General features: G+C 38.9%; 1 protein-coding gene across 3 annotated transcripts in view; it reads left to right on the top strand.

The window, feature by feature from the left end:
• The window catches only part of MYO1B (myosin IB), a 93,057-nt gene that overhangs the window by 26,261 nt on the left and 41,011 nt on the right, over positions 1 to 25,785 (top strand). For all 3 annotated transcript variants that reach the window (XM_031055966.1, XM_031055974.1, XM_005415968.2), the window contains exons 3-10: positions 6,382 to 6,476; positions 9,449 to 9,553; positions 12,520 to 12,566; positions 15,177 to 15,240; positions 22,959 to 23,057; positions 23,445 to 23,548; positions 24,419 to 24,566; positions 25,233 to 25,351. In XM_031055966.1, the coding sequence (XP_030911826.1) occupies positions 6,382 to 6,476; positions 9,449 to 9,553; positions 12,520 to 12,566; positions 15,177 to 15,240; positions 22,959 to 23,057; positions 23,445 to 23,548; positions 24,419 to 24,566; positions 25,233 to 25,351 (781 nt within the window). The remainder of the gene's footprint in view (positions 1 to 6,381; positions 6,477 to 9,448; positions 9,554 to 12,519; positions 12,567 to 15,176; positions 15,241 to 22,958; positions 23,058 to 23,444; positions 23,549 to 24,418; positions 24,567 to 25,232; positions 25,352 to 25,785) is intronic.

Raw genomic sequence — 25,785 nt, 5'->3', positions numbered from 1 at the left:
CTGTTGGTTTAAATTTTTTTTAATTTTTACTTACAGTAAAAGAAAGTGACCAAAACTGATAAAACCTCCTTTGGAGTGGAAATATGTGCCATCCTGTGAGTGGGAAAAGGACCAGGTTTTGGTGAGCTGGGAGGTTGTACAGGCACAGTATTTTGGAAGATGCATTGTCTGAACCTCTCTCTAGGGAGGTTTTGGAGTTGTTCTTTGAACACACCTTAGATCTGCCTCAATCTGAGAGAGACAAGATTTTCAGCAAGAACTTTTTTCTTTTTGTCCAGACCTCAGATTATTGGTCTGAGACAAGTCTTCTGCTAAACCTGCAGTGTATATATGAGCATCAGAGGTTCTATTATATTCCCAGTCTATCAGAAAACAAATCTCTCTGGCTTAATATTAGCCTGTGTACTGAAGTGTCCTACTCGTGAAAATTGAGAGGCTTTGTCCTGTTCCCCCTCCTTTTTACTCTGTCCTTTCCCTTCTGTAAAGGATGGCTGCTTCTTACAAATCCAGTGGGCTGATTTGCACAGCTTTGGGCTTTATTCTGCATCTAATAATGTCCCAGTGGCTCATGTGAATGACAAAGTGGGGAGGCCTGTGCAGGCCTTCTGCTGAGTGTATTACCACACAGTGTTGCTGATAAAACAGGGTTCTGTGCTCACCAGGAAAATAAAAATGGAAGATATGAATAGGAGCAAAGGCTTTCCATCTGTCTTAGCACACCTCTTTATCCTGGTGTTTAAATTTGTTTTATTTTCTTCCCCCCTGACTGGCATGTTTGAAAGAGCAGCTGCTTGCCTGTGAAGGTCCATCCTAGCTGATGCTCCATCAATTCAGCTGTTACTTTATTCACTCCAGTGGCAGGCTAATCAACCTTTTCTTTTCAAGTGTGTCAAAGCTATGAACATGAGACAGTTTGTAATTATGGAAAATGGGAGTACTTTTTATCCTTAGGGCAATTAAATGATTCTGCACCATGAGCTAATACTATAAATAATCCCTTACAGTTGTTTTTCCTGAATGGTGAATTTTCCACTGAGCTTCAGTGGGTGGGGGAATATATATAGCAAATAGTGATGATTTACAACATAAAGCCTCAAAGCACTTTATAAAATCTGCTTCAACTCTTCTTAGCTCAGGTTGTTAGGATTTTCATACTGAAACAAAATATAATTCTGATGCTTTCCCACTGCATGTCATGAGAGAATGGAATAATTTCTTTGCTGTTACCCTGCTATTGAGCGCTTCTGTGCATTCAGAAAGAGAAGGAAGGAAATTAAATTATGCTCTTAAGTAAACTTGCAGTAATTAAATTACATTTTATATAAAAATTTATATTAAAAGTGCATGCACAATTTATGTATTACCACTATTTTTTTTTTAGTCTAGCATGGTATGTAGTTTTTGATAAGCACTGGCCTTTAGCATCCTGCCAGTGTGTTTAGACATGTTTGGGCAGAAATGAGCCCTGGTACCAGGACTCTACTTCATGAGGGATTGGAACAGTCAAGAAAAGAGGTTTTCCTCATTTCCATGGCCAAGGTTAAGCAATAGATGTTCTGAAATGGGGACCCAGGATCTCTGAATCAAAGCAACAGCTGGTGAATAAGTGAATTGACTCTATTAGTGCACGAGCAGAGCAATTTGAGAGAATTTAAAATAGTGTTAATGAGTTACTTTTAATTGAGAATGCTAAGGAAAATGAAAGGAAGCATGAAAATGATACCACAAATAAGTACCAGAATCTGGCAAATACTGATCTTGGTGAATTTGGCTTGAAGGAAAAAGGTGGTAGAAAAGCTGTGAAGTGAATTTCTGACTTATAAGAATGAGATTTTTATGGCTTTTGTAATTGTGGGTGCAGTCTGGAGTATTCAAATGCTGCACTGGCTGCTTGTTTCAGGGTGAGCTGGTGGGAACCTGGCTTCTGTCTCTTCCTGACCCCAGAGACACAGAGTGTCTAACACAGTTTAACACAGAGATGCTGTTGGGATGCTGAAAAGTGCCAGAGCCCTTTGGAAGTCTCCCTTGGAGGGCTGTGCTGTTTCCCTTTGTTAAGTTTTTGGGTTAGGACTTTGTGACAGATCTGGCCATCTGGAGCTTGTGGCTGAAGAGGCTGTGCTAGAAAGAAGCAGAGCCTTCTTACTGAGCTAGGTGTGGGCGGCCTTTCAATTTCAAGTTGCTTCTATACTTAAGTCTCAGCTAAAAGAGAGCTCCAGTAAAGATTTCTGTGTTTGTTGTGGTAAGAGGATGTCATCTTCCTCCAGGAAAACCTAAAAATCAAAGGAGAGCTTATTATAAGGTATGGTAACTGACAGTGCTGACGCACTCATCAGCTAATTGGAAACACATGGTTTATAACTGCTTTTTAAACTATTCTGAAATTTTCCTTGGGCTCTGTAATTGGGAGGTGGCTCAAAGAGAGGTATGTGGTTTAAATCCATGGTTGCCAATGTAGCTTCACAGAGCCATGTCTCTTCATGTTGCTTAAAGGAAAAGGCTAGGATTCTTTGTGCTCTCTAGACCATTAATATGTGTTAAACTTAAATGTTCTTAAATTAAATTATTTTTTTAAACAAATAGGCAATAGCATGGAATTCTATTTTCTATCAGATAGAGTTTGAACTAAAAGACTCAAAGTTTGTTTTTGTTTGGATTTTCTGTTACTGTAAAGATTATTAAGGATGTTGATAATAGGTAGGAAGGACTGTGAGGTGTAATGTTGTGTCATGAAAGTCAAATGACATCTGAATTGATATATCTTTTTCTTTGAGATAAAGATCTTTGTACAGACTGACAGAAATGTGCTATTGCTCTTTTGCAGTGCCAGAAAGACAAGTCTTAGTTGTTTAAAAATAATTTTGTTTATTCCTCCTCCAATTGGATTGTTGGAACAATGGTTGAAATATCAGTGATAGATTTTACAACACTTCTACAGGGTCAGTTTTGATAGGTACTTATGCAAAACTTCTTTTGAAATGAGTTCACTTATTTTTTTCTTTTGTCTGTAGTAGATCATATTTGATACCCAGGTAGGGTATTATTAGGCTTTGTGAGTTGTGCAGATTTGAGAAAATGGCAGTAAATCTCTGACTAGATTGGATTAAACCAGAACTGGATGAAATCCCCTGTTCTCCTCCAACTTCAGAAACCTCATTGCAGCGTTAGGCTCTCAGTTTTTCTGTGGAGGAAGGAGAAAAAGCATGATTTGGTGTCTTTAACTATGCAGTGCAGGCAGAGTTAATAAATACATCAAGCAGTAAAATACGTTTTGACAGGGGCTGTTGAGAAACTTAAATTCAGTGTATTAGAAAAGATGAATGGGTACTAAGCTGATTAACTCGTAACTCAGTCTATCAACAGAGAATACTTCCTCTGTGCTGGATGCTGATTTCATTTTCCAGTGTGAAACTACTGCCAAGAAAATAGTTTCAAAAGTGAAAAACTAGTTGATGGCCAAGATTCTTTGAAGGACAAGAGGCACAGAATGAGCCATGCAGTCTGTAAATTTAAAAAGTGTCTCAGAGTCTTATCTTCTTGCTGAAAGACAGTTTCCCTCAGTCAAACCTGTGGAAATCACAGCATTATTGTTTAAGTTTGTCTCATGTGGCCCATGAACGCTCAGGGAAGTTTATTTCTTTCATCTGCATCCTGTTGCTTTTAATTAATTTTTTTTTTTTTTTTTTTTTTTTTTTTTTTTTTTTTTTTGCGAAAAGGAAGGTAATCTGTGCTGGGGAATAAGCTTTTCTGAGTGCTGTTGTGCTTTTCAAATTGCAAGTATATCTGCAGCAACAGTTAACAAATATTATTAATTTCCTAAATATGTCCTGTAACAGAGTCTGGTAAAGTGTTACTGCTACTGTAGTTTGGATTCCAAACAGTGAAATGGGTGCCAGAAATTGTGTCATGGTCTCTCAGCAGCAGCAGCAGAATATTTTATATTTTTCTTGCTAGTTCTCCAGCATGTTGGCCACATCACAATGTGACTTTGTTGTAATGCTGAAAACATTACAGCCTGCTACTCTCTTGTAAACACATTTTCACCTCCAGCTGAACTACTGAGTTCAAATGCTTCAGTCAGCACAGCAGCATTAAGGTTTGAGAGATCAGCCCTGCTCTGGCTTGGGTGGGATGTGTATCAAAAGGAGTCCATGGCCTTTGATCACGGGTGTTAAGTGGATGGTCCAGCCATCTGTGCAGAGAGGAGAATTGTAATTTAGTGCCTCGGACAAAACAGGCTGGGGAAGAGCAGGGAGAGAGGTGGAGCTGGGCAGGCAGATGTGCTGCAGGAGAGAAGATGGGAGGGACACAAAGAGGGGGAATCGATGGCCTGAGCATCCCTGGCAGGCCCTGGAGAGGCAGGGGAGGGTGTCAGTGCTTAGGGGCAAAGGAGCTGTGAGCTGTTTCAGTTCCTCATTTTCCAAATCTTCCAGAATGCCCTCACTTGGTTGCCTGGTCTCTTGCAGAGGGTGGCTGGGCTGGTAACATGATGTGACCATAAAGCCAAACAAAACCAAAACCCAAATAAGCAAATGTGAGGTGAGTCTAATACAGGTGAGGGATGAGGAAGTAGAAAAAATGGTATTGCACATGCACCTGATGGTAAATTGCTGACAACATGTCATGCTTTTGATAAACTTCTTGAGGAGGGAAGCCTGAAGCTAAGGGACAGTGATAGCAATAAGTATTTTACATTTATATTTATATATTATATATAATTTTTATATAATTATATTTTAATACAATCTATATATATTTATATTTTATATATTTGTGGATATAATTAATATATATTTATATATAAAATATATCAAATGTATATAACTATATACTTAATGTAATTTTTATATATTTATATATGATATTATATTTATACTTATAAATAAGATTTTTAAATGGCTGATTTTAGTAGATGTAGGTTTAATATTTGAAGCTTTCAAACTGCAGCAGCAGGAGCCTGTAGGCAAGGCCCTGAGTGGCTCTCACTGCCTGCATTGTGTTGTTCCTGCTTCCCATCACTGGTGTCATGACAAAGAGCTTGCTCTTCTGTAAAGGAGCCTGTGAAAAAAGCACCCTATAGCTGTGCTGTCCAAAACAAACACTTGATCTGTTTGCTCTTATCAGCTGAATGTGAAACTCCTAAACTGTTGTAGAATAAAGAATCAAGTTTCTAAAAAGTGCACTGAACCTGCAATGATACTATATCTTATGTTGACCTGAGAGTTCATTTCTGTTTTTCATACATGGTTTGTTTGCTGTAAATAATAAACAATATCCACTTTTGGAGATATATAAACACTAAATATTTTACTAGATGCAGTAATCTAACAAAAGGTCTTGGTCTGTTGAACAGCTGTTTATTTCATATAAAAACATGCTGTGTTTGGATATAATATTTTTTCTTTAATTGGGTTATGCATTTGTGCCTTTTTATTTGGATTTTGCTTTTATGTCCTTTTTTCAGATACTATTTGTTTAAGTTTTTCTGAGGGGAAAATGCTTAGTTTCCAGAGTACTTCATTCCATTAATTGGAAAATGCAGTTGAAAGAAAAAACTTTGTTCTGTCTCAAAATTACTACTAAAGAAAACTAAATATAAGTAAACCATCTGCACTTCTCCAAAGTATATGTTGCTGCATGGCAGCAGAGCACATCTGGATTCAAATTGCAGCCCAGGAGTTTCAGGGTCATGATATTCTGAGCCTCCAGGAAAGGACATTTTTGGTACAGGAAATCTGTTGGTTCTTGTTATATTCTTTAGGCTCCCTAAATGACATCACACTTACTGGGATAAGAACAGAGTTAGTGGGAAATAATTCTGCATATTCATGCACAAGTCCAGCTGTACCCAAAGGCTTAAAATGTTCAGTGTTTTATAAGGTTGTGAGATTTCTTCTTACTGAGTAGAAATTGTGGCTTATGGTGTAAATATTGCTCAGGGTTCTTCTCTTTCCTTTATCTTAGAGTCATCTTCAGACAAACCATGCCCTGATGTTGCATTAACATTTTTTCAGTGGAGAATATGACATTTTGTTCAATGAAGAAAGATAGCTACACTTCCCTAAAATTCTGTTATTTTGTTTTGACTTTGCTATCTTTAGCAAAACTTCAAGATTATCTTTGCTTGTTCCTGAAGGAGGTCTAAGTAAGCCTCTGAGAAAAAGTATCCATTTTGCTTCTGTGGGTCTTTACATTCTGAAAAGAGAGTGCTTCATCGCTTATGGAACATTAGCACTTAGAGAGTTTTGGGTTTTTGTTGTTTTTTTTTTGCCTGCCTGGCTGTGCAAAGGACAGATTGTAATTATCATCAATATTTGGTAGTTTGGTTGTTTTGTTTTGTTTTGTTTTTTCCTAATTCTCAATTGGCTCTTTCTTTCTTTGCAGCTTTGCTCTGTCTGATGAAGCCTACAGGTCTTTAAGGGACCAGGACAAAGACCAATGCATCCTTATCACAGGAGAGAGTGGAGCTGGGAAAACAGGTAAAGAGCACTTAGGATCTGATTAAAAACCATTCAGGGCTGCTCAGAGCCTTGCAAAGGGAAGCTGGAGTCAGTAACTGAGTTGAGAGATGTCAGTAATTCTCTGTGTCTGGCCATTGCAGAGAGTGAGTGCTGCCACACTTGTTGCTGAAGCTGTGAACTCACATAAAAAAATGTTTTTTTTCACACTGTAACCACATTGAAATCCCATGTCATGTTAGTACAGTGTCCTCATCAGTATCCAGAGTTGTACCAAAGTCAGGCTGACTTGTCACGCAGTATTGCAAGGGCCAGAAAATGTTTAGACTGTCCTGGTGGGAAACCTGAAGGCATGGAAAGCTGAATGCTCTAGAGTTTTCTAGACTTGATACTTCCACTTGTCTCTCAGTAAACACATGCCTTTAAAAACTGGATTATACTAATTATCTAAGGAAAAGAAATAACTGTAGCTGATTACTTTGGAAATGTTATCAGCCCTTTGCACGCTGTGCTCAGCTGCAGTGCTAAGACTGGCTTGTGTACCAGAACACCGAGTTTCTTAGGCAAAGCTGACATCTCCTTGAAAACCACTGCTGGTTTTTAAACTGGAAGGGTAGAAACCAAGAGAGGATTGCATAACTGCAGTACATTTTAAGTAGACCTTAAAAAAGAAAGAAGCCAGTTATTTTCAAAGACAGCAATTTAAAACAGAGGTGACTTGCAGAAGAGACAGCAGGTAGGAAGGCGTACATCTGTTTCCAAGTAATTTGGGAGATTTTTCCTTTGCATCTGAGAATATCTGGGGCTTTGTGTGCTTATTCTGAGCAAAGTAGGTAACAAGAAGTTGCTTTCCTAGACTTTGGAAAGGTATAAAAGTGTTTAAAGTGTAATCATCATCTTTAGTGCTTTTAGATTAGTGGCACCCAATTAAGAAGTCTTGAAGTCTTGTAATAGAAACCTTATTTACAATTCAATGACAGGAAAACCTGTTCAATAGAAGTGTAGTTTAAAAACCCCAAGCTTTATTAATATGACTCTTTGAGCTTCTGTCTAGAAGCTCAGACTTTAGCAAAGAGTCCTGGACTGGTGGTGTTTAATGTCTTGGTTTCCTCACAAATTGTGAATTATCAAGCAGCTCATACAACTGCCTACACATATTATTGATTTATTCATTTGAAAGGTGAATCAGAGGTTGAGTTGTTGAACTTCTCTATATGTAAATAGTGCATTTAGATTTGTATAGAGATTTTGAGGGTTCTGTAATTTTTATAGCTATATGGGAAATAATATGAATTTTTCTTTTTTTGTAAAGTTAAGTACCAAATAGGGGATGAAGAGGGTAGGAAGTTCCTGGAGTTAAGGAAACAAACTTCTTACTACAGATACACTATATGGTTGTGTTTTAAATTTTTGGTAGCCAGAATAGTTGACATTTTTGCCCTGGAAGAACTGAAACTGAGCTGTCATCAGTTGAATCTTTTTATTTGCTTCCAATTTTGTCCTTGTTTCTCTGCATGTTTTTAATGTTAACTGGTAGTTACATTGGGCAAAAAAACATGGTGCATCACCAGAATAAGGGGTTTATTTAAATGTTTTGAAATGTTAGGGTGATAACTCCCTTCCTGATGTCTTTCTTGGGCCAACAGAGTTCCTAATAAGAGAAAGGGCCTTTATTTGCTTTTGCTAATATTCAAAACCTGTATTGAAGTCATTGTGTGTAAACTATTATAATAGCTTTTTTGCTGCTTCAATGCATGTTTCTCTCAGTGATTGAGTGCCTGTGCTTAAAGATGTTGACTGTTTTAGGAAATATTTCGAATTAAATAATTGGGTAATTCCAAGCTCTGAAGGGAACAGAGTGAAAAATGGGAGCTGGGCTTGAGGCACAAATAAAGGAGATGGGAGCCTTCTGAGCACACCTAAAGTTTTTGCTCCCTGATTGCTTCCTGTGTGGCAGGTGTGCTCATTTTCCTCTACACATGGGATAGTAATATAATGCTAACAGACAAATTTGGTTAAATAGGAAAAATCAAAATCCAAGGGAAAACGTCTCGTCTGTCAGTTCTTTCCTGAAATGAGACACTTAAATTTGTAACAGATCTCTGAAGATCTGTTACAAATGTAATGATTTTTTTTTTTATGACCACGGTCTAATTGATAGGGTTTCCAGCTGTTAGTAATTACATTATATATCAGCCTATATTGCCTGAAATTTCACTATCTTGCATTGTAGTAACCATCACAGACTCTCTTTATAAACCAAATCGTTTTCCAGCTGCTTTTGCCTGACCAGCAATAACAGAAGGGTTGGATGGATTATCTAATCTTTGTTTCTGTCATGGGTGATTGACACCCATATGAACTCAGCTTTGAAAATCCAAAAATTGTTCCAAACTTTCTTAAAAGCAACTCCAAACTAGTTTTATTGTTTAAATGAATGCTTCACATTTTCTTTTGGTTTTACTTTCAGACTGCAGCACGTTAGGTGATGTTGCAGTTACTCAGTTGCTTGTAGATTAGAGTTGTAATTACATATGTATAAGTGTTGTATTTTGCACTTGTTGTGTATCTGTTGATATAAACTGATTGAATTTTGTGTCTTGAAACTGCCTGGGCCTGTTTATTTTCAGGCTAGATTAAAACATTTTCAATGTGTCAGCAGGGGATAATCTTCTTCCCTTGAAGAATGCCTCTTACTGAGGCTAAAAAGGAGCAGGTAATGTGCTGTATCCAGTGGTGGCTTTTTTTAGCTTGGGTAGAGGCTTGTAGGTATTTAAATCAAGAGAATTGCTGATGTAATGGCATGGGTCTCAGAGCAGGGTGTGCTCCTTCTGCATTTGCAGATGGTACAACAGTGCAGGAGAAAACTGAGATGAATGTGCTCGCAGGTCCTGTCTGGCATTGGGAAAATGTGATGGAGAATTAGTCTGTAAAGTCACATCACAGCCTTTTTGCCAATGCTTATCACTGTTTTATTTGGCTCTCCCCCACAGAGGCAAGCAAACTTGTCATGTCATATGTAGCTGCTGTGTGTGGAAAAGGGGCAGAGGTTAATCAAGTAAAAGAACAACTTTTGCAGTCAAATCCGGTCCTTGAAGGTAAGAATCTCACTGGGTATGTGCCAACATGTTACCTGTGTGTGCACTGGTGTTCCAGCTGAGCTGGTTTGGAAAACTGTGTCTGATGATGTTTTGTTGCTGTTTGGTGTCCAAATCCATAGGAGATGCTTTACGTGAATACATCTGCAGGACTTTCTTCAGCTGTGTGTAGGCTTTCTTGAGAAGAAAATGGTTTCCCTCATTTAGGAAGAGCTCAGGAAGTTAGGTCATGCTTCCCAACCTCCTCCTGCTGCTCTCAGAGGGGCTAACCCTTTCTCAACCCTGCCTTGATGATGCTTGCCTGTATCAAAAGACTTGACTTCACTTCAGTCCCTCTGATTCATTTCCTTCCAAATCATATTATTATAGTCTCTAGTAAACAAACAAGCTCTGTAAGGCATTATTTCTCTTTTAGGGAAAAAAAAAGGGTGATGGAATGGATCTTAGAAAAAAAACTAAGCCAATCCATATGCATGCCTGTTGTTCCCTGAGACTTACTGTTTCTTGGGTCTGGTGATTGCTGGCCTGCTCTTCCTGACAGCTGCCATTCCTGCTCTCCCGTGAAAGGCTTTCATTTTTTAAATTAGTGATTTTAATTTAAAGATGTTGGCTGCCAGAAACAGAATTAATTTTTTTTTTTAATCCTGGAGATAGGATATATGATCCTCAAAGCTTGCAGTTCTCTCCCATTGTCTAATAATTGCCTTCAGAAGTTCCTTGGTTGGCACTGACTTATTTAGACCTATTGTGTTGATTCCTGGCTCAGTCTTACCCAGAATTTTCAAAGCCGTTGTGGTGCTGAGACAAAGTCAGTTGTCAAAAGACAATTTTGCATTTTGGCCAGATCATATGTGGTGTTTGTGAAGACTTTTGAGTGTCAACATTATGTTTATTGCCTTGCTTATAGGTGATGAATTGGAACCTATAGGGGGCAAGGACTCTGCAAGTGAAAACAGAGGGAAAAGTAGAAAAAAATAATAAAATGAAAGGGAATGCAAGAAATTGGGCAGAGAGCAGTGGGGAAGTGGATGGTTAAAACATGATCTTTGTACACAAACCAGAAGTTGTATGCAAAGACTTGTAAAGAAGGGATGAAATGTTGACATTTAAGAATAATAGAAGTGCTGGATAAGCCTTTCTTTGATGATCAGCTGTGTTCCCCTTAAAGCTGAATGGGGGGATTGCAACCCTCCATTGTTTAGGGTTCACAGAGAAGAGCTGTGTTGTTTTATCACTGTTCTGGAAGCAGATTTCAGATCCAGACAGAAATGGCATGGTGGGTACTGAGGCTTTTCTTGCCCAAGCTGGATTGTTCCCCGGGGACTGCCAAATGAGTTTGATTTCTTGTTGGTTTGTGAAGCTTTGTTTTAATGCGAGAGGAATCAGCTGAGCTTACTGAAGATTGCCTTATCATTTTATGATGATAAATGATGATTGCCTTATCATTTCAAGGTACTATTTGTTCTACTTGATGGGCTGGTAATGCCTGTTGAGCTTTTTTGGAAGGTTGGACACGGGGTTATTCTGTAAGGAATAAAAACTGAGCAAGCCTGGCTGCTTGGTTTTAGAAAGAAATTAAGCATTTGTGGTTAGATTTATTTTTCTTTGGTTATGTAGTTCTGTTTCAGTCAAACTGCAGTGCAAGAAAATTACATAAATGTTACATATGCATAATTTATCTTATGGGATTATTTTTATTAAACTACAGTTGCTACTGTAAATTAACTTTTAGAAACAATGAACTTTAGGGAAAACCAAGGAATGTGCCTCATGCTTTATAATGGAACATTTGTGCTTGGCTCCATGCAGTTATAAATGACTTTACTGTTCAGCACAGTGTTTAAGAAAATGCAGCTCAGAGATTTGGTTGTTGAAAAGATGATTTATTGCAGGGCATAAAGATTTAAAAACAATTCTTTCACTTATCCTGGCCTTTAGGATCAACAAACTTTTCATTTTGGCTCTAGTTCTTTGGTCAAGAATAAGTCTACTCATGCAAGTGTGTGGAAGCCTTAAGGCATGTATTTATTGCTGTCCAAAAAACGTTGACTTGACTTGATCTTCGAGTATATATATGCTATGTAAATAAATACTGGGATAAATAAAGTCTCTTGTTGGAAGTAGGAGTGCTGTACCTAATGATGGAGGGGACGCTCCTGTTTGACTCCATGTGCTTGGACAATGTGGGAGTTTGAGAGCTTGAATTGTCCTCCTGCCTGAGTTCTTGCCCTGCCCATGCTCTAAGATGATGGCTCTCCATCTGAATGTCACCCTGGGCAGTCCTTTCTCAGAGAATTTTCATTGTCATTAAACTTGAGCTAAAGAAATTTTAAACCAAACTATTCAGAAAGCTAGTTTAGGTCAGGCTGAAGACAAACTTTCATTGTGAACTGATTTCAGCTGAATAATATTCCGCTTGAGGTAGGATTAATGAGTTGAAATGGTGTAAATAAATCAATTTCAAAGCATTGATTAAACGGTCCTATCCAAACAATTTTTAAGTGTCATTCTGTAATTTCTTCACTTCTGGCCTCCAGCTTTTAATGTATTTGGGGAACTAGGATTCATTTCTTTCTCTGAAATGAAGAAGAAGTAGTATTTCATCTATTTAAAGTTATTTGGGTAATAAAATTATGAATTTGTTGATTCAAACCCCAAAGATATATGCTTAATATGGGTACAGTTTTGTTTTGGAACCATTTCCTCTTGTATATTTTTCTTTAGCTTTTTTAAACAAGGAAAGTGTTGAGACAAAACCTCTTTGGACTTCTGTAGATTTTTGGTATTTGTGATCATGTCTGTCGCACTCTGTCCCCAGGGGCTGATGCCCATACAATGAACAGGGCATTGTTTCTTGGAAGTCTGTAATTCCTTTAAATATACAAGCAGACCTAGATATTTCAGCATTTAAATATTTTTTTTACTGATAGATTTGCTTGTTGTATTTGTTTTTTCTCTTTCTCCAGCTTTTGGAAATGCCAAAACTGTGCGGAATGACAACTCCTCTAGATTTGTAAGTATTTCCTTCAGTCCTTTTCAAGGAGTGTGCTTTGCTGTTGGCTATTTCTGTTTTACCATGTATCAACCATCAAGGCAGCCATAAAGAGGGAAGAAATAATTTGAGGAGCTTTCTTGTAGCTGTCTGAGGACTTCTTGAAGAAGGTGAACACCTACAGCAACAGTCAGTATTTAATTTGGACACAGGAGCATGTTCTCCTTCCCCATTGTGATAGTAGGGCACGATTAGTGATGCCTCTTCAAAGATGTTTCACCTCCTGGCCAGAAATCTTGTTCGTTTATGATATGGGCATAGAGTTCAATTGAATATTAAAGCAGAGGCTAAAAAAGAAAAACAAAATTAGGATGTGGCAGCCTGTGACCGGATGAAAACATAATTACAGAGCAGCTGGATTCTTTAATTTTCTGGCACTGGTGGCTTTAGTGTCAGAGACCATGTGCCCAGCAACTGGTCTGCTTAGCAAGTAGGTATTTCCATGTGATCTTGTTTCCCATTCATATGTATATTTTTTTGGGTTAAAATGACTAGTTTAGGTTCCCATTTGCTTTCTATAACATTTCAAAATGTGTTTGCACCTTTAGTTTTTAATATGAACATTTGTAATGTTATTTTTTTCCTTAAATTATTTATAATCAACTGGTTGAATTCAACCTTTTTTGTGCATGGAATGGAATGAGAAATTACCAAAACTGACAGTTGAAAAACCGGAAAAGTTGATGCTGGAGTTGAGAGGTTCAGAAGTGTGGGTACTTGTCATAGTTTCTCCTGCTAAAATCAGAAAGCTGAATGCAACTCTGTCACTTGCTCACTTGTGTCCAGAAAAGCAATATTGTGAGATGTGTGAAGTTGACAAGAGTAGGAAAATCGATTCACTGGGAGAATGGTGTGTTGTGAGTTAAAGCAAATGGATAGAAGTTCTGGACATTGAGAGATTGGAGAGTGGCTTTTTTTTTTCCACTTGGGAGATTTCATCCCCTTACCTTCTAATTCTCAAGAGCTGATGATGTTCCACAAGTCTGTGAAGGCTCTTTCTGCAGCTCATTGCCTCTGATTGTGAACAGAGCAAGGGGTCTTCATCACAAGGGCAGTGCCAAAATTTGGGGCACCTGTAGAGGTTTTTAATGATTTTTTTTTTTAAATAGAAAGGCTGGGAGGACTGCAATTATCAGACATGACACTGCAGAAATGATGAGCTGACAGCCCAGAAGTCTTTCCAGGACAAAGTGGAACTAACAACTATTTTGTCTTTCAAGTCCCCACTTATAAACAGTGAGCTAAAAATACTTTTGGAAACACCCAGCTGTCCTAGTCCTTGGGAAATGAGAATTTAATTATCTGATTTACTTTTTTTCTCTCTGAAATTTGAATCAGCTCAGAATTAACCTTGAACAATACAGTATAGGAAAGAAAATAGAGTTTAAGTAGAGTCAAGTCAATCTTGATGAAATATCCAGTAAATTAGTAAGTTTTTTGGAGTGAATCAGTGTAAAGTACTTGGTTTTTTATGTTCTGTAGTAAAAAGTAAAATAGAAAAATAAACAAAACCCAATGAATGAAGTGAATAAGGAAATACAAACACGAGGCTTTTCAATGTATTGTTTTTGTCCTAGAATCTTAGGTTTGGGTTGGAAGGGCCCTTAAAGACCATCTCATTCCACCCCCCTGCCATGGCAGGGACACCTTCCACTGGACCAGGCTGCTCAGAGCCCTGTCCAATCTGGCCAGCTTCTCTGGGCAGCCCATTTCAGTGCCTCACCCTCCTCACCGTGTCCTCTGCTGAGTGTGTGCCAGAGGGTGGAATTTGGCTGAATTACTACCAGCAGCTTTTATCTTTATAAACTCCCTTGCCAAGGCGAGCAGCACTGCTGTTGCCATTTCTGCACAGTCTGTCCGTTTTGTCACTGTTAAATGTAGCTGTTACTACATTAAGCACTTGTCAAATAAATTAAAACGATCCAAAGACTGGAGCAATCTTCTGTGATGTGGAAAAGTCAGGCAGGAGTCAAGGAAACGCGGCGGGATTGAAACGGCTTGTGCGGTGACAGCCCGTTAATTGTGGAAAGAGTTCAGTGGGAAGAATCCATCACTTTTACAAGGCAGGCACACGCTCGGGGACAGATGTCCCACTCTTGGGGACAGACGCCCCGCAATCGCTGCCAGCCGCTGCCTGGGGCCAGGCTCAGCGGCTCTCCTTCAGCTGCCGTGCTTCACGCTCCCACAGCTCCCAGGGAGAAAAGAAGATCCTTTCTTCCTGCAAGATAATTTCTTCCTGCATCCCTCGGTAAATAAGTGTGGCCCTACCTAAATGGCTGCAGGGGTTGTTTGGTGTTCTTGGCACTCCGGTGGAAGTTCGTACAATGTGCGTTTTCTTCATAGAACCCTAGCAACCGAGCAAGTTTCTGGGTTGCTTTACAGACCCTACTAAAGCTGTTTCCATAAAAATCCCTGCCTGTGATAACAACTTAGAAGATTTTGATAATTTTCTCTTCTGCAAAAATCAGACAGGAGATTGTCAGATTGCTCTTTCAACCAACTAACTTAATGTCTTGAACTTCTGTTTTTCTTAAACAGAAATTATAATCTTAAAATCTGTTGCTTTCACAGGGAAAATACATGGATATTGAGTTTGATTTCAAGGGTGACCCACTTGGGGGAGTTATAAGCAACTGTGAGTATTACTTTTGATACCAGCATATTCACAGATTAAAATGTTTTCTGTAGAAAGGAAGATGGTTAAATTATTGAAAAGATCACCTGTGTTAGTCTAATAGAATAGCTCTCCATCATGTGATAAATTCTGCTTTTTAATTTTATTGCTGTTGTGGTGCTGAATAATGTACCTTAGAGGAAGTGAAAACAGACTTGAAGAGGTAAGCATGAATATTGAATTTACTGTGTTGTTTCAAAGGTACTGAGTGATGTGTGTGAGTCTGTATTGTCTCTGAAGCTGGTGAGGGATGCACATGGATATCTGAGGGTCTTTTTTTATTCTTGAATCCCTGGAATCAGATGTGTTAGTAGGTTTGATGGGTCATGTATTTATGGCAGATGCTGTCCTGTAATTTTCAAGGGTGATAGAGAGTGTGCTGGAGATCACCATGAGATGAGTGCATTTACTTGGAACCAAAGCTGTCTGTACAAATTTATACACCTCAAAGTGTAGGAAAAGGTTTGTAATGAGAGAGGATGAACAGCTGTTGAATTTGGGGAGGCAAAGGTGGCCTTGGAGCTTGTTTTATGACACCTGTAGCAATTCAGAAATTCTGACCAGCTCTCTGTTGGGGAAAAAAAGGGCTGGGAACTGAATGGCAGCCCAGAATGCTTTGACTTGCTTTTCTTTTGAGGGTTTAAGTGCAGCTTTTAAAATAAATTCCTCCTGAGTGCTATATAAAGCCATATTTGTTTGGTTTTCTTATTTTTAAAAGGGGAGGAAGAGGGCAGTGAGTGACTATACTAGGTGTCACTGACCTAGCCCTGACCTGTCATTCCACTCAGCCAAATTCATTGCTCCTTCTAAAGATGTGACTTCTGACACCACTGGCATTTTGCTGGTTGTGAAATAATGAGACTCACCCAAGGTGAACTGTACTCTCCATATATAACATAAACATTTTAAAAACACTATGAGGGATTTTGCACATAAATGTAGGGTTTGGCTTTTTTCAGAGGGCAGACATTTTTTCTCAACCACATCACCTTTTGGAACTGTGCCTGAAGAGCCTAATTTTTTGTTACAGACTAGATCTTGAAACTCAAATTAGTCACTATATAAGTGTTTATGGCTATCTATTAGCTTTGACATTTGGTAGTTAACAAAATTAGAGGCCAAACATAATATATTCATAATAATTAAATGTGAACAAGAAGGTTCTAAAAGGCTGTTATTTGTTTCTTTTTACTTCACATTCAAAATATATGCATAAAAATGAGCCGTTCTTTGTAAGGGTGGACATTTAACAGTCTGTCTTTGAAAGTACTGCACTGAGTCATGTAATTAAAATATTGTGTCATATCAAAAGGCAGTCCAAATAGTTGCTCTGTAGTTTATCTGCCCCATAAATCTCTGCATGGTGTAATTATAATATTACATGTAATTGTAATGATGTGATGACATATGTATCAAAGGGCAGACATATTTTTGGATCCATCTAAAATATGCCTGTTTTAGGCATTCTTTCTGTCTTGTCGCATGTAATAAATATCTAATAGCAAGGAGATTAATTTCAATTTAAGAAAAAAGACCTGATGTGTAAGCAAGCCCTGCTGAGGAAAAGATGTTACTTGTTGAACTATGAAATGCCTCATCCTTGGCAGGGTATGTCACAGGCAAATACTGAACTCCTGCAGCAGCATGTTAATACATCTCATCTTTGACTAAGTGTTTGCAAAATTAGCTAGTCCATCCATCTCTCTTTAAAAGAGATGTTAAATTCTCTGCATTTTCAAAGCAAGTTGGTTGTGCTGCCTTAGGTCTTTTCCACACAACTGCAGCATTGCATTGCAACACAAACATTTCTTTTTCTGTGAGGTATCATCATTCTGAAGATATTGGGGGCCTAAATTCTTTTACACCCCTCAGAATTTACTCTGGTTTAAGTCAAAATCAGGATTTGTCTTCATAATTCATCAAGCATGAAGTCAAGTAGTGCTGAAGTTTCCTATCCTTAAAAGGGAAAGTATGATTATGAAAATATTCATAAATATTCTTTGATTTCTGACCGTCTGTTGGTTTGGTATCAATATGATGTGAAGACGACATCATAATGCTTTAGTTAAACTTTAACAGTTGTTTCTGGCCAGCCTAATTTCCAAATATCAGTTAAGGTAGTGGGCTTTTTGTGGCGCAGCCTGAAGATGTATTTCATGGTATGAGCGGCTCGGAGCAGACACAGCGAACATCTCAGTTGTTTTGGTGGCAAGGATGTTAACCGAGATAAGCTACTAATTTTGTCAGAGTGGTGTGGATAAGCACAGACCCATTGGGCTGAAAGGTCTCTCCTGGAATGGCCTGTTCTGCCCTGCTCTGGAATGCTGTGAAGCTCTGTGGAAGGCTGGTCACTCTGCCTGGGCGACCCTTCAAGGAGTGGCTGAAGCTGCTGTGACCTGGGGCCCTTCTCCTGCTGCCCTTCAATGAGCTCCTGCTCCTTAACGAGAGGGGTTAACCTGGGAGCGAACCCTTCTCAGGATGGAGTTACAGGGTGGAATTATCATGCCAGAGCACACTGCTGGTTTGCCCTGTCCAGTTTGCAGCCAGTGGGAATGTCCAGCTGACAGATCCAAAACATTCAATGTGCCATGAACAGAAGGGTGAATCTTCTGAGTAAAATCGGCATGGAAATAATGAAATGGAAGGGATTTGTGGCATCTCTAAATTCAGGACTGGTATGTACCCAAAGTGAAGATAATGTTGTGTTTGAACAGTGTCAGATCTGTGCAGTCTCATTTCATGTATGGCAGCTCAGATCTTCCAACCGTGCTGGTTTCCAAGGAAATTGATATACTGTTATGTCATCATGAACAGTCATGAAAAGAAATTGGGAATGGAAAATTTGAAATTAATGTGATTTATGCAAACTTTAAGTATTTTACTTCAGTCAGGAATAGTTTCCCCCTTGGACTACAAGGCAGCAAGTGTTGCATTTGTTTGATCCACCACCAGTGGGTGAGTGGGAGGGTGAAGAAGGTTGAGTGAGGTGCTGTAAGCCTGAATTGTAGTCCTGCCTTTTTGTTAGCTTTCTGTGAAGATCCCAGCTCGTTTTCCTAATGGGCGGGAGATGGTGGAGCCCATGGAAGGTGCTCAGTCCTGGTGCCAGCTGCCAGCCAGCCCATCCATCCACAGGTGACCTGTTTCATGTGCATGGGGTTAGGAAATCCAGACTGCTCCTGTGGGCATTGCTAAACGCTAAACCCTTGCTGTGGTGCCACCTGGGACTGTAGGCATCTCATCGCTGCTCAGCAGCAAACAGCAGTCCCTGCTGAAAGGTGTGTTGCTGCTTTAAATGGCACCTGCAAACAGGTAAATGGCATTTACATTTTCTCTCTCTGAGGTGTATCTGCTCTTTCTGCCTTCCTGCTTATTCCTGTTTATAATCACTGCTGTAGCAGTGGACAGTCTTGTCAGCACTTATGCACTCAGAGGGCTTTTTTTCCAGAGCACTTAGGAGTAAAGGCAGTGTTGGAGTGTTGCTTTCAGCTGGGTGTAGTATTGTGGAATTAAATTACAGAAAATATCAATATTATTCTTAGTTTTTCATTTATTATAACTACTTTGTTAGTGAGGATGAGAGAGAGGAGAATGGTAGTTTCTTTTCCGGTTGTAATTACACAATAAGACATATATAAAATAAGGTATGTTTGGTTTTGAAGGAATAGGTGCTAATTGCAATAGCTTTTTTCAGCTCTAAAGTATGACTCTGTCCACAGATGCTGCATCTGTTTTGTACTTAAGGCAGTGTTTGTGTGCACACTTCGTTCATTAGTTTTGTGACTGGTTTTGTGTACACTAAATTTGATGGCTGAAGGGGTTTTACATGGTACAGCTCAAAATGTTTCACTTTCATAATAGTTTAGACCTTTTGAAAAGCATGGATCTTACAATATCTTTTGCAGAGTTTTTGTAAGTCTTAAATTTTCATGTTTCACCTGGAATTTCCTGCCAAAAAATACCTGGCTTTTAGCATTCAGTGATCTTTCCTAGTCTGCCTAAGCCCTTCAGTGATATAATGATTAACTAGGAGACAACATTGGTGCAGGTTGTGAAGTAAAGGATATGCAATGTCTGATCTGGAAATGCCATTTTTAACTAGCAAAATGTCTTTAGAGTCCGCCTAACAAGAGATTAAGAAAAGGCCCTGTTTTACCATCTTTTCCAACAACAGCATGAAAGAAATCTATGATGTTTATTTAAGGCAACAATTTCTTTTTTTAGTTAGCAAAGTGATAACTTTGCAATTTATTATTTTTACTTGTTTGTTCATTTTAAAAGTCAGAAATAATTACCCACTTACTGAGCAATCCAGAACCTGAGCTGTTATGTGATTCCTGTTGGAAAGCTCCTTTACTTAGGGAAATACTGCAGAAACTGGACAATTAGACATTATGGGAAGAGATATCCATTCTTGTTGGTTTTCTTTTTGTTTTAAATCTTCACTTGTTGCAACATCTCCCTTGGTGTTCCTCTCAGCACGTTTGCCATGATTTAGGCAATGGTTTTGACTAATCTAGGAAGAGTTTGAGAAAACAAGCTACAAACTATATTAAACATTTTGATTAGTTCGTTTTTGAACAGCATTCATATTTGAGCAAGGAGGATTTAACAGTTAAAATGACACAGTCATTGCCAGTGCACATGCTGCCCATTTAGTAGCTTTTGACTGACACAATTATGGATCAGTTTATCCAAGAGAACATTACTATGAACTTGGTGGGAATAATAGGGAAAAGTTCATGAGGAACTTTTTAATCAGTGACTTTTTTTGATGACAGCTAGATAATCAGGCTAGGAAAAGAGAAAATGTAATGTGGCTGTAGAAATAAGCTGCTGTGACTAGATCATGTCCTGTAACTTCAGTTGAGCAGCTAAAAGGCTCCTTGTCATGGCCAGCTGAAGAGACCATGACTAAAATAAACTTCTACTGGTTGATTTAGAATGTACCAAGGTAGTGTCATTTTTTGGGTTTACTGTTTACTTGCTCCTTTTTTGAATGCTGATTTGATTTCTGGTATGTTTAGAGAAATACAAGTACCCTAAATTTTTCTGCATCACTTGAGTCCATGGGTCAAGTAACCAAAAAAATGAAGTTGTGCATTAGAGTTTGCAGAAGTATTCAGAATCTTTTTTCTTTCTTTTCTTTCATGTTAAATCAAATTGTTTAGCAGGGTGCTTACACAGATCTCTTGCATTTAAACAGTGATATCTAGGAATAACAAAAAAATCTTTAGAACCTGAGGCCTGTAGCTGGATTTTGAATCATCTGAATTGATGGGTATTCAGGCAGAAATGTTTCCAAGGTTGAATTTTTCCAAGGCAAATTAATTTTTAAATTTTAATTTAATTTTTTTTTTTTTGCTTTGGTGCATGCAACAAGTTAAACATACCTGTTGAAGCACAAGCACTGTAAGATAATGCAGAAATAACCCATAACCGCACCATATGTAGTTCTGCATGTGCTCTCCTGATAATTCTGTCCCTACACATAATTCACATAGACCATGTAACAAAATGTAATGGAGAGAGAGTTTGGGGGGTTTTGCTTCTGTGGATTTTCACATAGATGAGCACCATCTGTCCACACATTCCACTGTCAACACAATCACTGAGGGGCCACGTGCAGCAGTCTGAGGTGCAGCTTTGTCTCTTCTCTTTGGAGTGTTTGATCCACAGAGCTGGCAATTGGGTGGGAGTTAACACTAAAGTTACTGGCAGTGCAGTGGTTGGATGAAGAAAAATATATGTGGTCGATTTATTAAAATGCTAATTAGGGCAAACAGAGGGAAGAAGTTTTCTGAAGAAGCGGGCAGATGGTCTGGATCTGTCCTACAAGTCTGATTTCAGTCTGCATGTGAACAGAAAGAAAAGGAAAAAACCCCAATGAGCACAGATTTGCGAGAGAATTGGTAGCAGCTGCTTTGTGAAGGAAAATACCTGATTTTCTGACAGTGACTGCTTTTTTCCTCAGTTATGAAGGCTGACAGAATATGGGATGTTAGGCCTTTTGAAAGCTGATTGTGAGGTGGTTAATTTTGTTGTTTCTAAAAATACATGAATAAGATAAACTGGTGAAAAAGCAGTTGTCCTCCTAAACATAACTAATTTTACATGCATTCAGGAACCTGTTTTTTAAATCTGCTGAAGGCATGCATGTAATTAGAAGGCTTACATACAGTATTTTGCCAGGATGTGTAGCTGGGCTTTTATGACAGCATTTGAGAAAATTTATGGGTAGAATATTTTTAAACCCAAATAAGCCAAACCACATTGCTTCAATATCCTTTGAGAATACAGCCATTTCCTGAAGTGTGTGCAGCCACTGTGGGAGCTGAAGTTGTTTATTTTTTTGAGATTAAATTTGGCTGCGATCTGTTCCAACACTTGTCTGGAGAACCTTCACAGCCAGCACAGCTCTGAACTGCCTGCTGCTCACCTTGCCTTTCCCAGCCCAGTATTAACACTTGGATGGGGGACCAGCCTCTCTCAGCCTGTAAATACTTGAAATCTGTCCTACTGTTAGCCAATCAGAAGATTAATAATACTGTCTGAATTTTGTCATTGTTGTCACTGGATAATTATGGGGTGCAGAACAGTGACAGCTCCCTTTGAGGGTTTTCTTCTTGCACAGGCTTAGAGAGAATTTAACCCCCAGTGCCAGGAGGTGTGGGGTGTGTCGTGGTAGGTGCAGGGGGAACTCCTTTGCTGTGTGCTTGGAATGAGGCATTGAATGTCTCTGTCTCCATGTCACTGAATGTATGTGGCTTCAGATATACACATGGGAGTTGTGTGTTTGCTATCTGGAAAAATGTAGTTGTGCTAGTGAGAAAAGGAAAAACCATATGTTTTGTACAAAACCAGCAGGTCACACTGGTACCTGTCCAAGATGTTCTCTTACTGCATTCTTCTTCCTTCTCCTGTGCTGTGAACCACAGCCTTCCAGTGCAGTGCAGGCTGAACAACCTTTGAGTTGTCACCTCTGTGGCAAGTAGGATGTTGAGTCTGAAGTGGTTGCAAGGTGTTACAATTCAGTCTGCTTATGCTGCCTGCCTGGATTCCTGCCCTCGTGGGCAAGGCTTAGAAATGTGTCTGTCACTGAGAGCAGCCTTCCTGTCAAGCTACTCCATCAGTGCAGTGATGCTTCCCAAAATGCTGCTTTTCCATTTCACTTTGAGTATATCAGGATGGAGCTTCTGTCAGCCCCACTGGGAATTATTTCATAGTCTGACACACCTGAGGATCACAAAGTGCTGCATGATTATTTGGTTTAAATGCTTTCTTTATTTGGTCTCTCCTTTTCATTTACCCATCTTTCATGCACTGGTAACATTTTGCCTTTCAAACTTTCACCCATAGAGTCATCCTCACCAAATCCTAATTTTGTGGTTGTACTGTAAATCAGTTAACATCTTTTGAGCACATTGCCTCTCTGACCTGACTTCTCTTTGCAGCTTACAGACTGCAGCCTTTAGCAGATCACTGGGCTTGCCCCTAATTCAAAGAAATATGTGAAATACATGATATACTATGATAAGGTTCATACTGACCCTCTTCTGGTTTGCTGATGGTGATATAAAGCAATGAAGTAGAAAATGATGGAGGGTTATACTCATTTTAAAGGATTTTGCTCCAGCAGTCTGTCCCTGACCTGTGAGATTTTTGTTGGTTTGTTTGTTTAGATCTGCTAGAGAAGTCTCGTGTCGTTAAGCAGCCAAGGGGTGAAAGAAACTTCCACATTTTCTATCAGATCCTGTCTGGTGCATCAGAAGAGTTTCTCTGTAAGTGTTGCCCTTGTGCCTTGTTCACATATGAGTTTTCTTTATATTTAATGTGCTATTCCATACACATCATCTTTTGTGGGAAATGTGATATTGATTCATTTTTCAAATAATTGGTGGTAGTATCATTGGTAATATGTGAAGTCCATATATGCTTTGATATTATCCAGATACCTGAGTCAGAATTACTGAATTAGTCAGAATTGCTGGCTTAGCAATGTATTATAAACAAATTTGAAAACATGTTCTTACTCAGAAGGCTAATAATTAAAAGATCCTTGAAGAAAATCCAATAATAACAACCTGTTCCTGACAGTGCTGATTCTGGGATAAAACTGCTACGAACAAGAATGCTATTACTAATGATGCTTTTGTTTGATTTATTAGGCAAACTCAAGCTGGAGAGGGACTTCAGCAGGTACAACTACCTGGGCCTTGATTCTGCCAGAGTGAATGGAGTGGATGATGCTGCAAACTTCAGAACAGTCAGGGTGAGAAGGAGCAGGGGCTGGCTGTGCAGGGTTCTTTCTTAAGGCCCTTGGTCTGTCTGTCCATGCAGGACTGGGCTGGGAGGGACAGCTTTTCTGAGTGCTGGCACTCTTCATGCTGGGATGGAGCGTGTTTGCACAGGGAAACATAGATGCAGCTAGGAAATGGGATCAAGCTTCTGGAGTATTCCTAGGGGAATACAAGAAAAAACAAAAAAAACCCCAAAAATAATTAAAAAAAAAAAAAGGAACCAAATCAAACAAAACTCCCCCCAAACCAAAAAGAAACAAACAAACAAAAAGAAAACAAAAAAAAGCCCAGATGTCTTGGTCAGATTGTGGGAAAGGTTGTTTTGTAGTGGCTTAGGACAGCAGTGCCTGAGCCTCAGGGACCAGGTGATGCTGAACAAGTCGAAAGAAAAGGAGCACTGGCATGATTCTCAAGATGATTTGCTGTCCTGTTTTTGCTTGGTTGTACTCAGGGACAAGATGAATACAGGACCTTGTTTCCCAGTGTGTGCAAATATGGATTCTAAAAGTGACTGGTCTGAGAAGACAGGAGGACCTGTTCATCTGACTGGGAAAAATTGGGTTGAGTTACAAACTAAATTAAGTGGCTAAAAAAAGTACAGTGTTTCAGAAACCCAAATTTTGAATGAGGCCTAGAAGTGGACTGGACTGAATGCCAGCTCCATTTTCACACCTCTTGTGTATTAAAAAACTTACTTAGCATAGGAATTATACCAGCTACTTTTAGTAGCAGAACTGTTCAAAAACCATTTTTAATTTTGCAGATAAATGGTGAATTTTTCAAGTATGATCTGTTTAAATGTAAATGCTTTTATCTCATAATTTTATTTGTCCGCTTTCCAGAATGCAATGCAGATTGTTGGGTTTATGGATCATGAAACACAGTCGGTTTTTGAAGTGGTGGCAGCCGTTCTGAAATTGGGAAATATCGAATTTAAGCCTGAATCTCGTGCAAATGGCCTAGATGAAAGTAAAATCAAAGATAAAAATGGTAAGATGAGATTAGTGATGGGAAGAAAGCCACTAATTTGTCTGAAGTCATTATTAATTTTGTCGTTTCTGCAGACATACAATATCCTTACATGTGAATTAGATTGTTTCCAGAGCTCACCCTCAGGCAACTATGGGCTGCATTCTGTGCAATTTCAATCGTTCTGTTTGAAATGCCAAAAATTATTTTCTCCTTTTTTCCCACTTTATTAGCACTTTATTCTGAAATGTAAAATGGTTCTGTGCCTTCATGTAGCTGCTTGTTTTTTCTGCAGTGGAGGATTTCTGTTCTTTTGCAGTATCTCTGCCTTTAGTGTCAGATTCATTTGGTGAAATTTATGCAGCTGAAGTATTTTGAAAGTTCATTTTCATCTGAAAGTTTTTCATTATGAAAAGTAGTCTGCTATAAATGGATGGAAAGTTTTTTTCTCAAAAATAAGTGGATAAGGAAGTGCTTTCAAAACCAGTTGCTCTGTTTCCTTGCACTGTGAATATTTTTAAAAGCTTTGCTTGGCAGGGTGGTGGGTAAAGAGTGTGAATGGGGAGCGCTTCTGTTGAAGAACATTTTGGGAAAATACCACACTTCTTAAAAGCTGGTAGTTTTGGGGAAGAAAAAGCAATAATAAGGAAGGATTGTTGGTATTTACACTTTGCTTTTTCTTGCTAGAACTCAAGGAAATCTGTGAGCTGACAGGTATAGACCAGTCTGTATTGGAGAGAGCTTTCAGCTTCCGGACGGTTGAGGCCAAACAGGAGAAAGTTTCAACAACACTAAACGTGGCTCAGGTAAAAAGAGCTCCTGATTTAAAAGGCAAGATCTTTTTAAATGGCAATTTTATTCTGCATGATTAAATCGTAGCTACCCCAATAAAAACTACAACTGAAAGGCTGCACTGAATAAATCACAAGCATAGGGTGTGTTTTTTGCTCGGTGGTTTCTAAGTGTTAAGAAATGCTTTGGTTTGGTGTGTGAAATACCCCCAAAAGATGAGGGATAGGCAAATGCTGCAGAGAATGTAAAAACAAGCAGTCCTGCACAAAGCACATGTTGCAAGTGTTGAGGCAGACTGTTTTCATTTAGGACAACTGCTGTAATTCCATGTGAGCTGTGGGCCCCGGGGCTGCTGAAAAACCTTTGCTGCCAGAGTGAATTCATCTCCCCGCAATGCTGCAGAGCCAGGGTGGCTGCTGCCACCTGTGTCTCATCAGCTCAGGCCAGC

The sequence above is a fragment of the Geospiza fortis genome, unplaced genomic scaffold, assembly GCF_000277835.1.
Source record: "Geospiza fortis unplaced genomic scaffold, GeoFor_1.0 scaffold112, whole genome shotgun sequence".
Lineage (NCBI taxonomy): Eukaryota > Metazoa > Chordata > Aves > Passeriformes > Thraupidae > Geospiza > Geospiza fortis.
The sequence above is the reverse complement of the archived record's forward strand: the minus strand, read 5'-3'. Positions and strand labels throughout refer to the sequence as shown.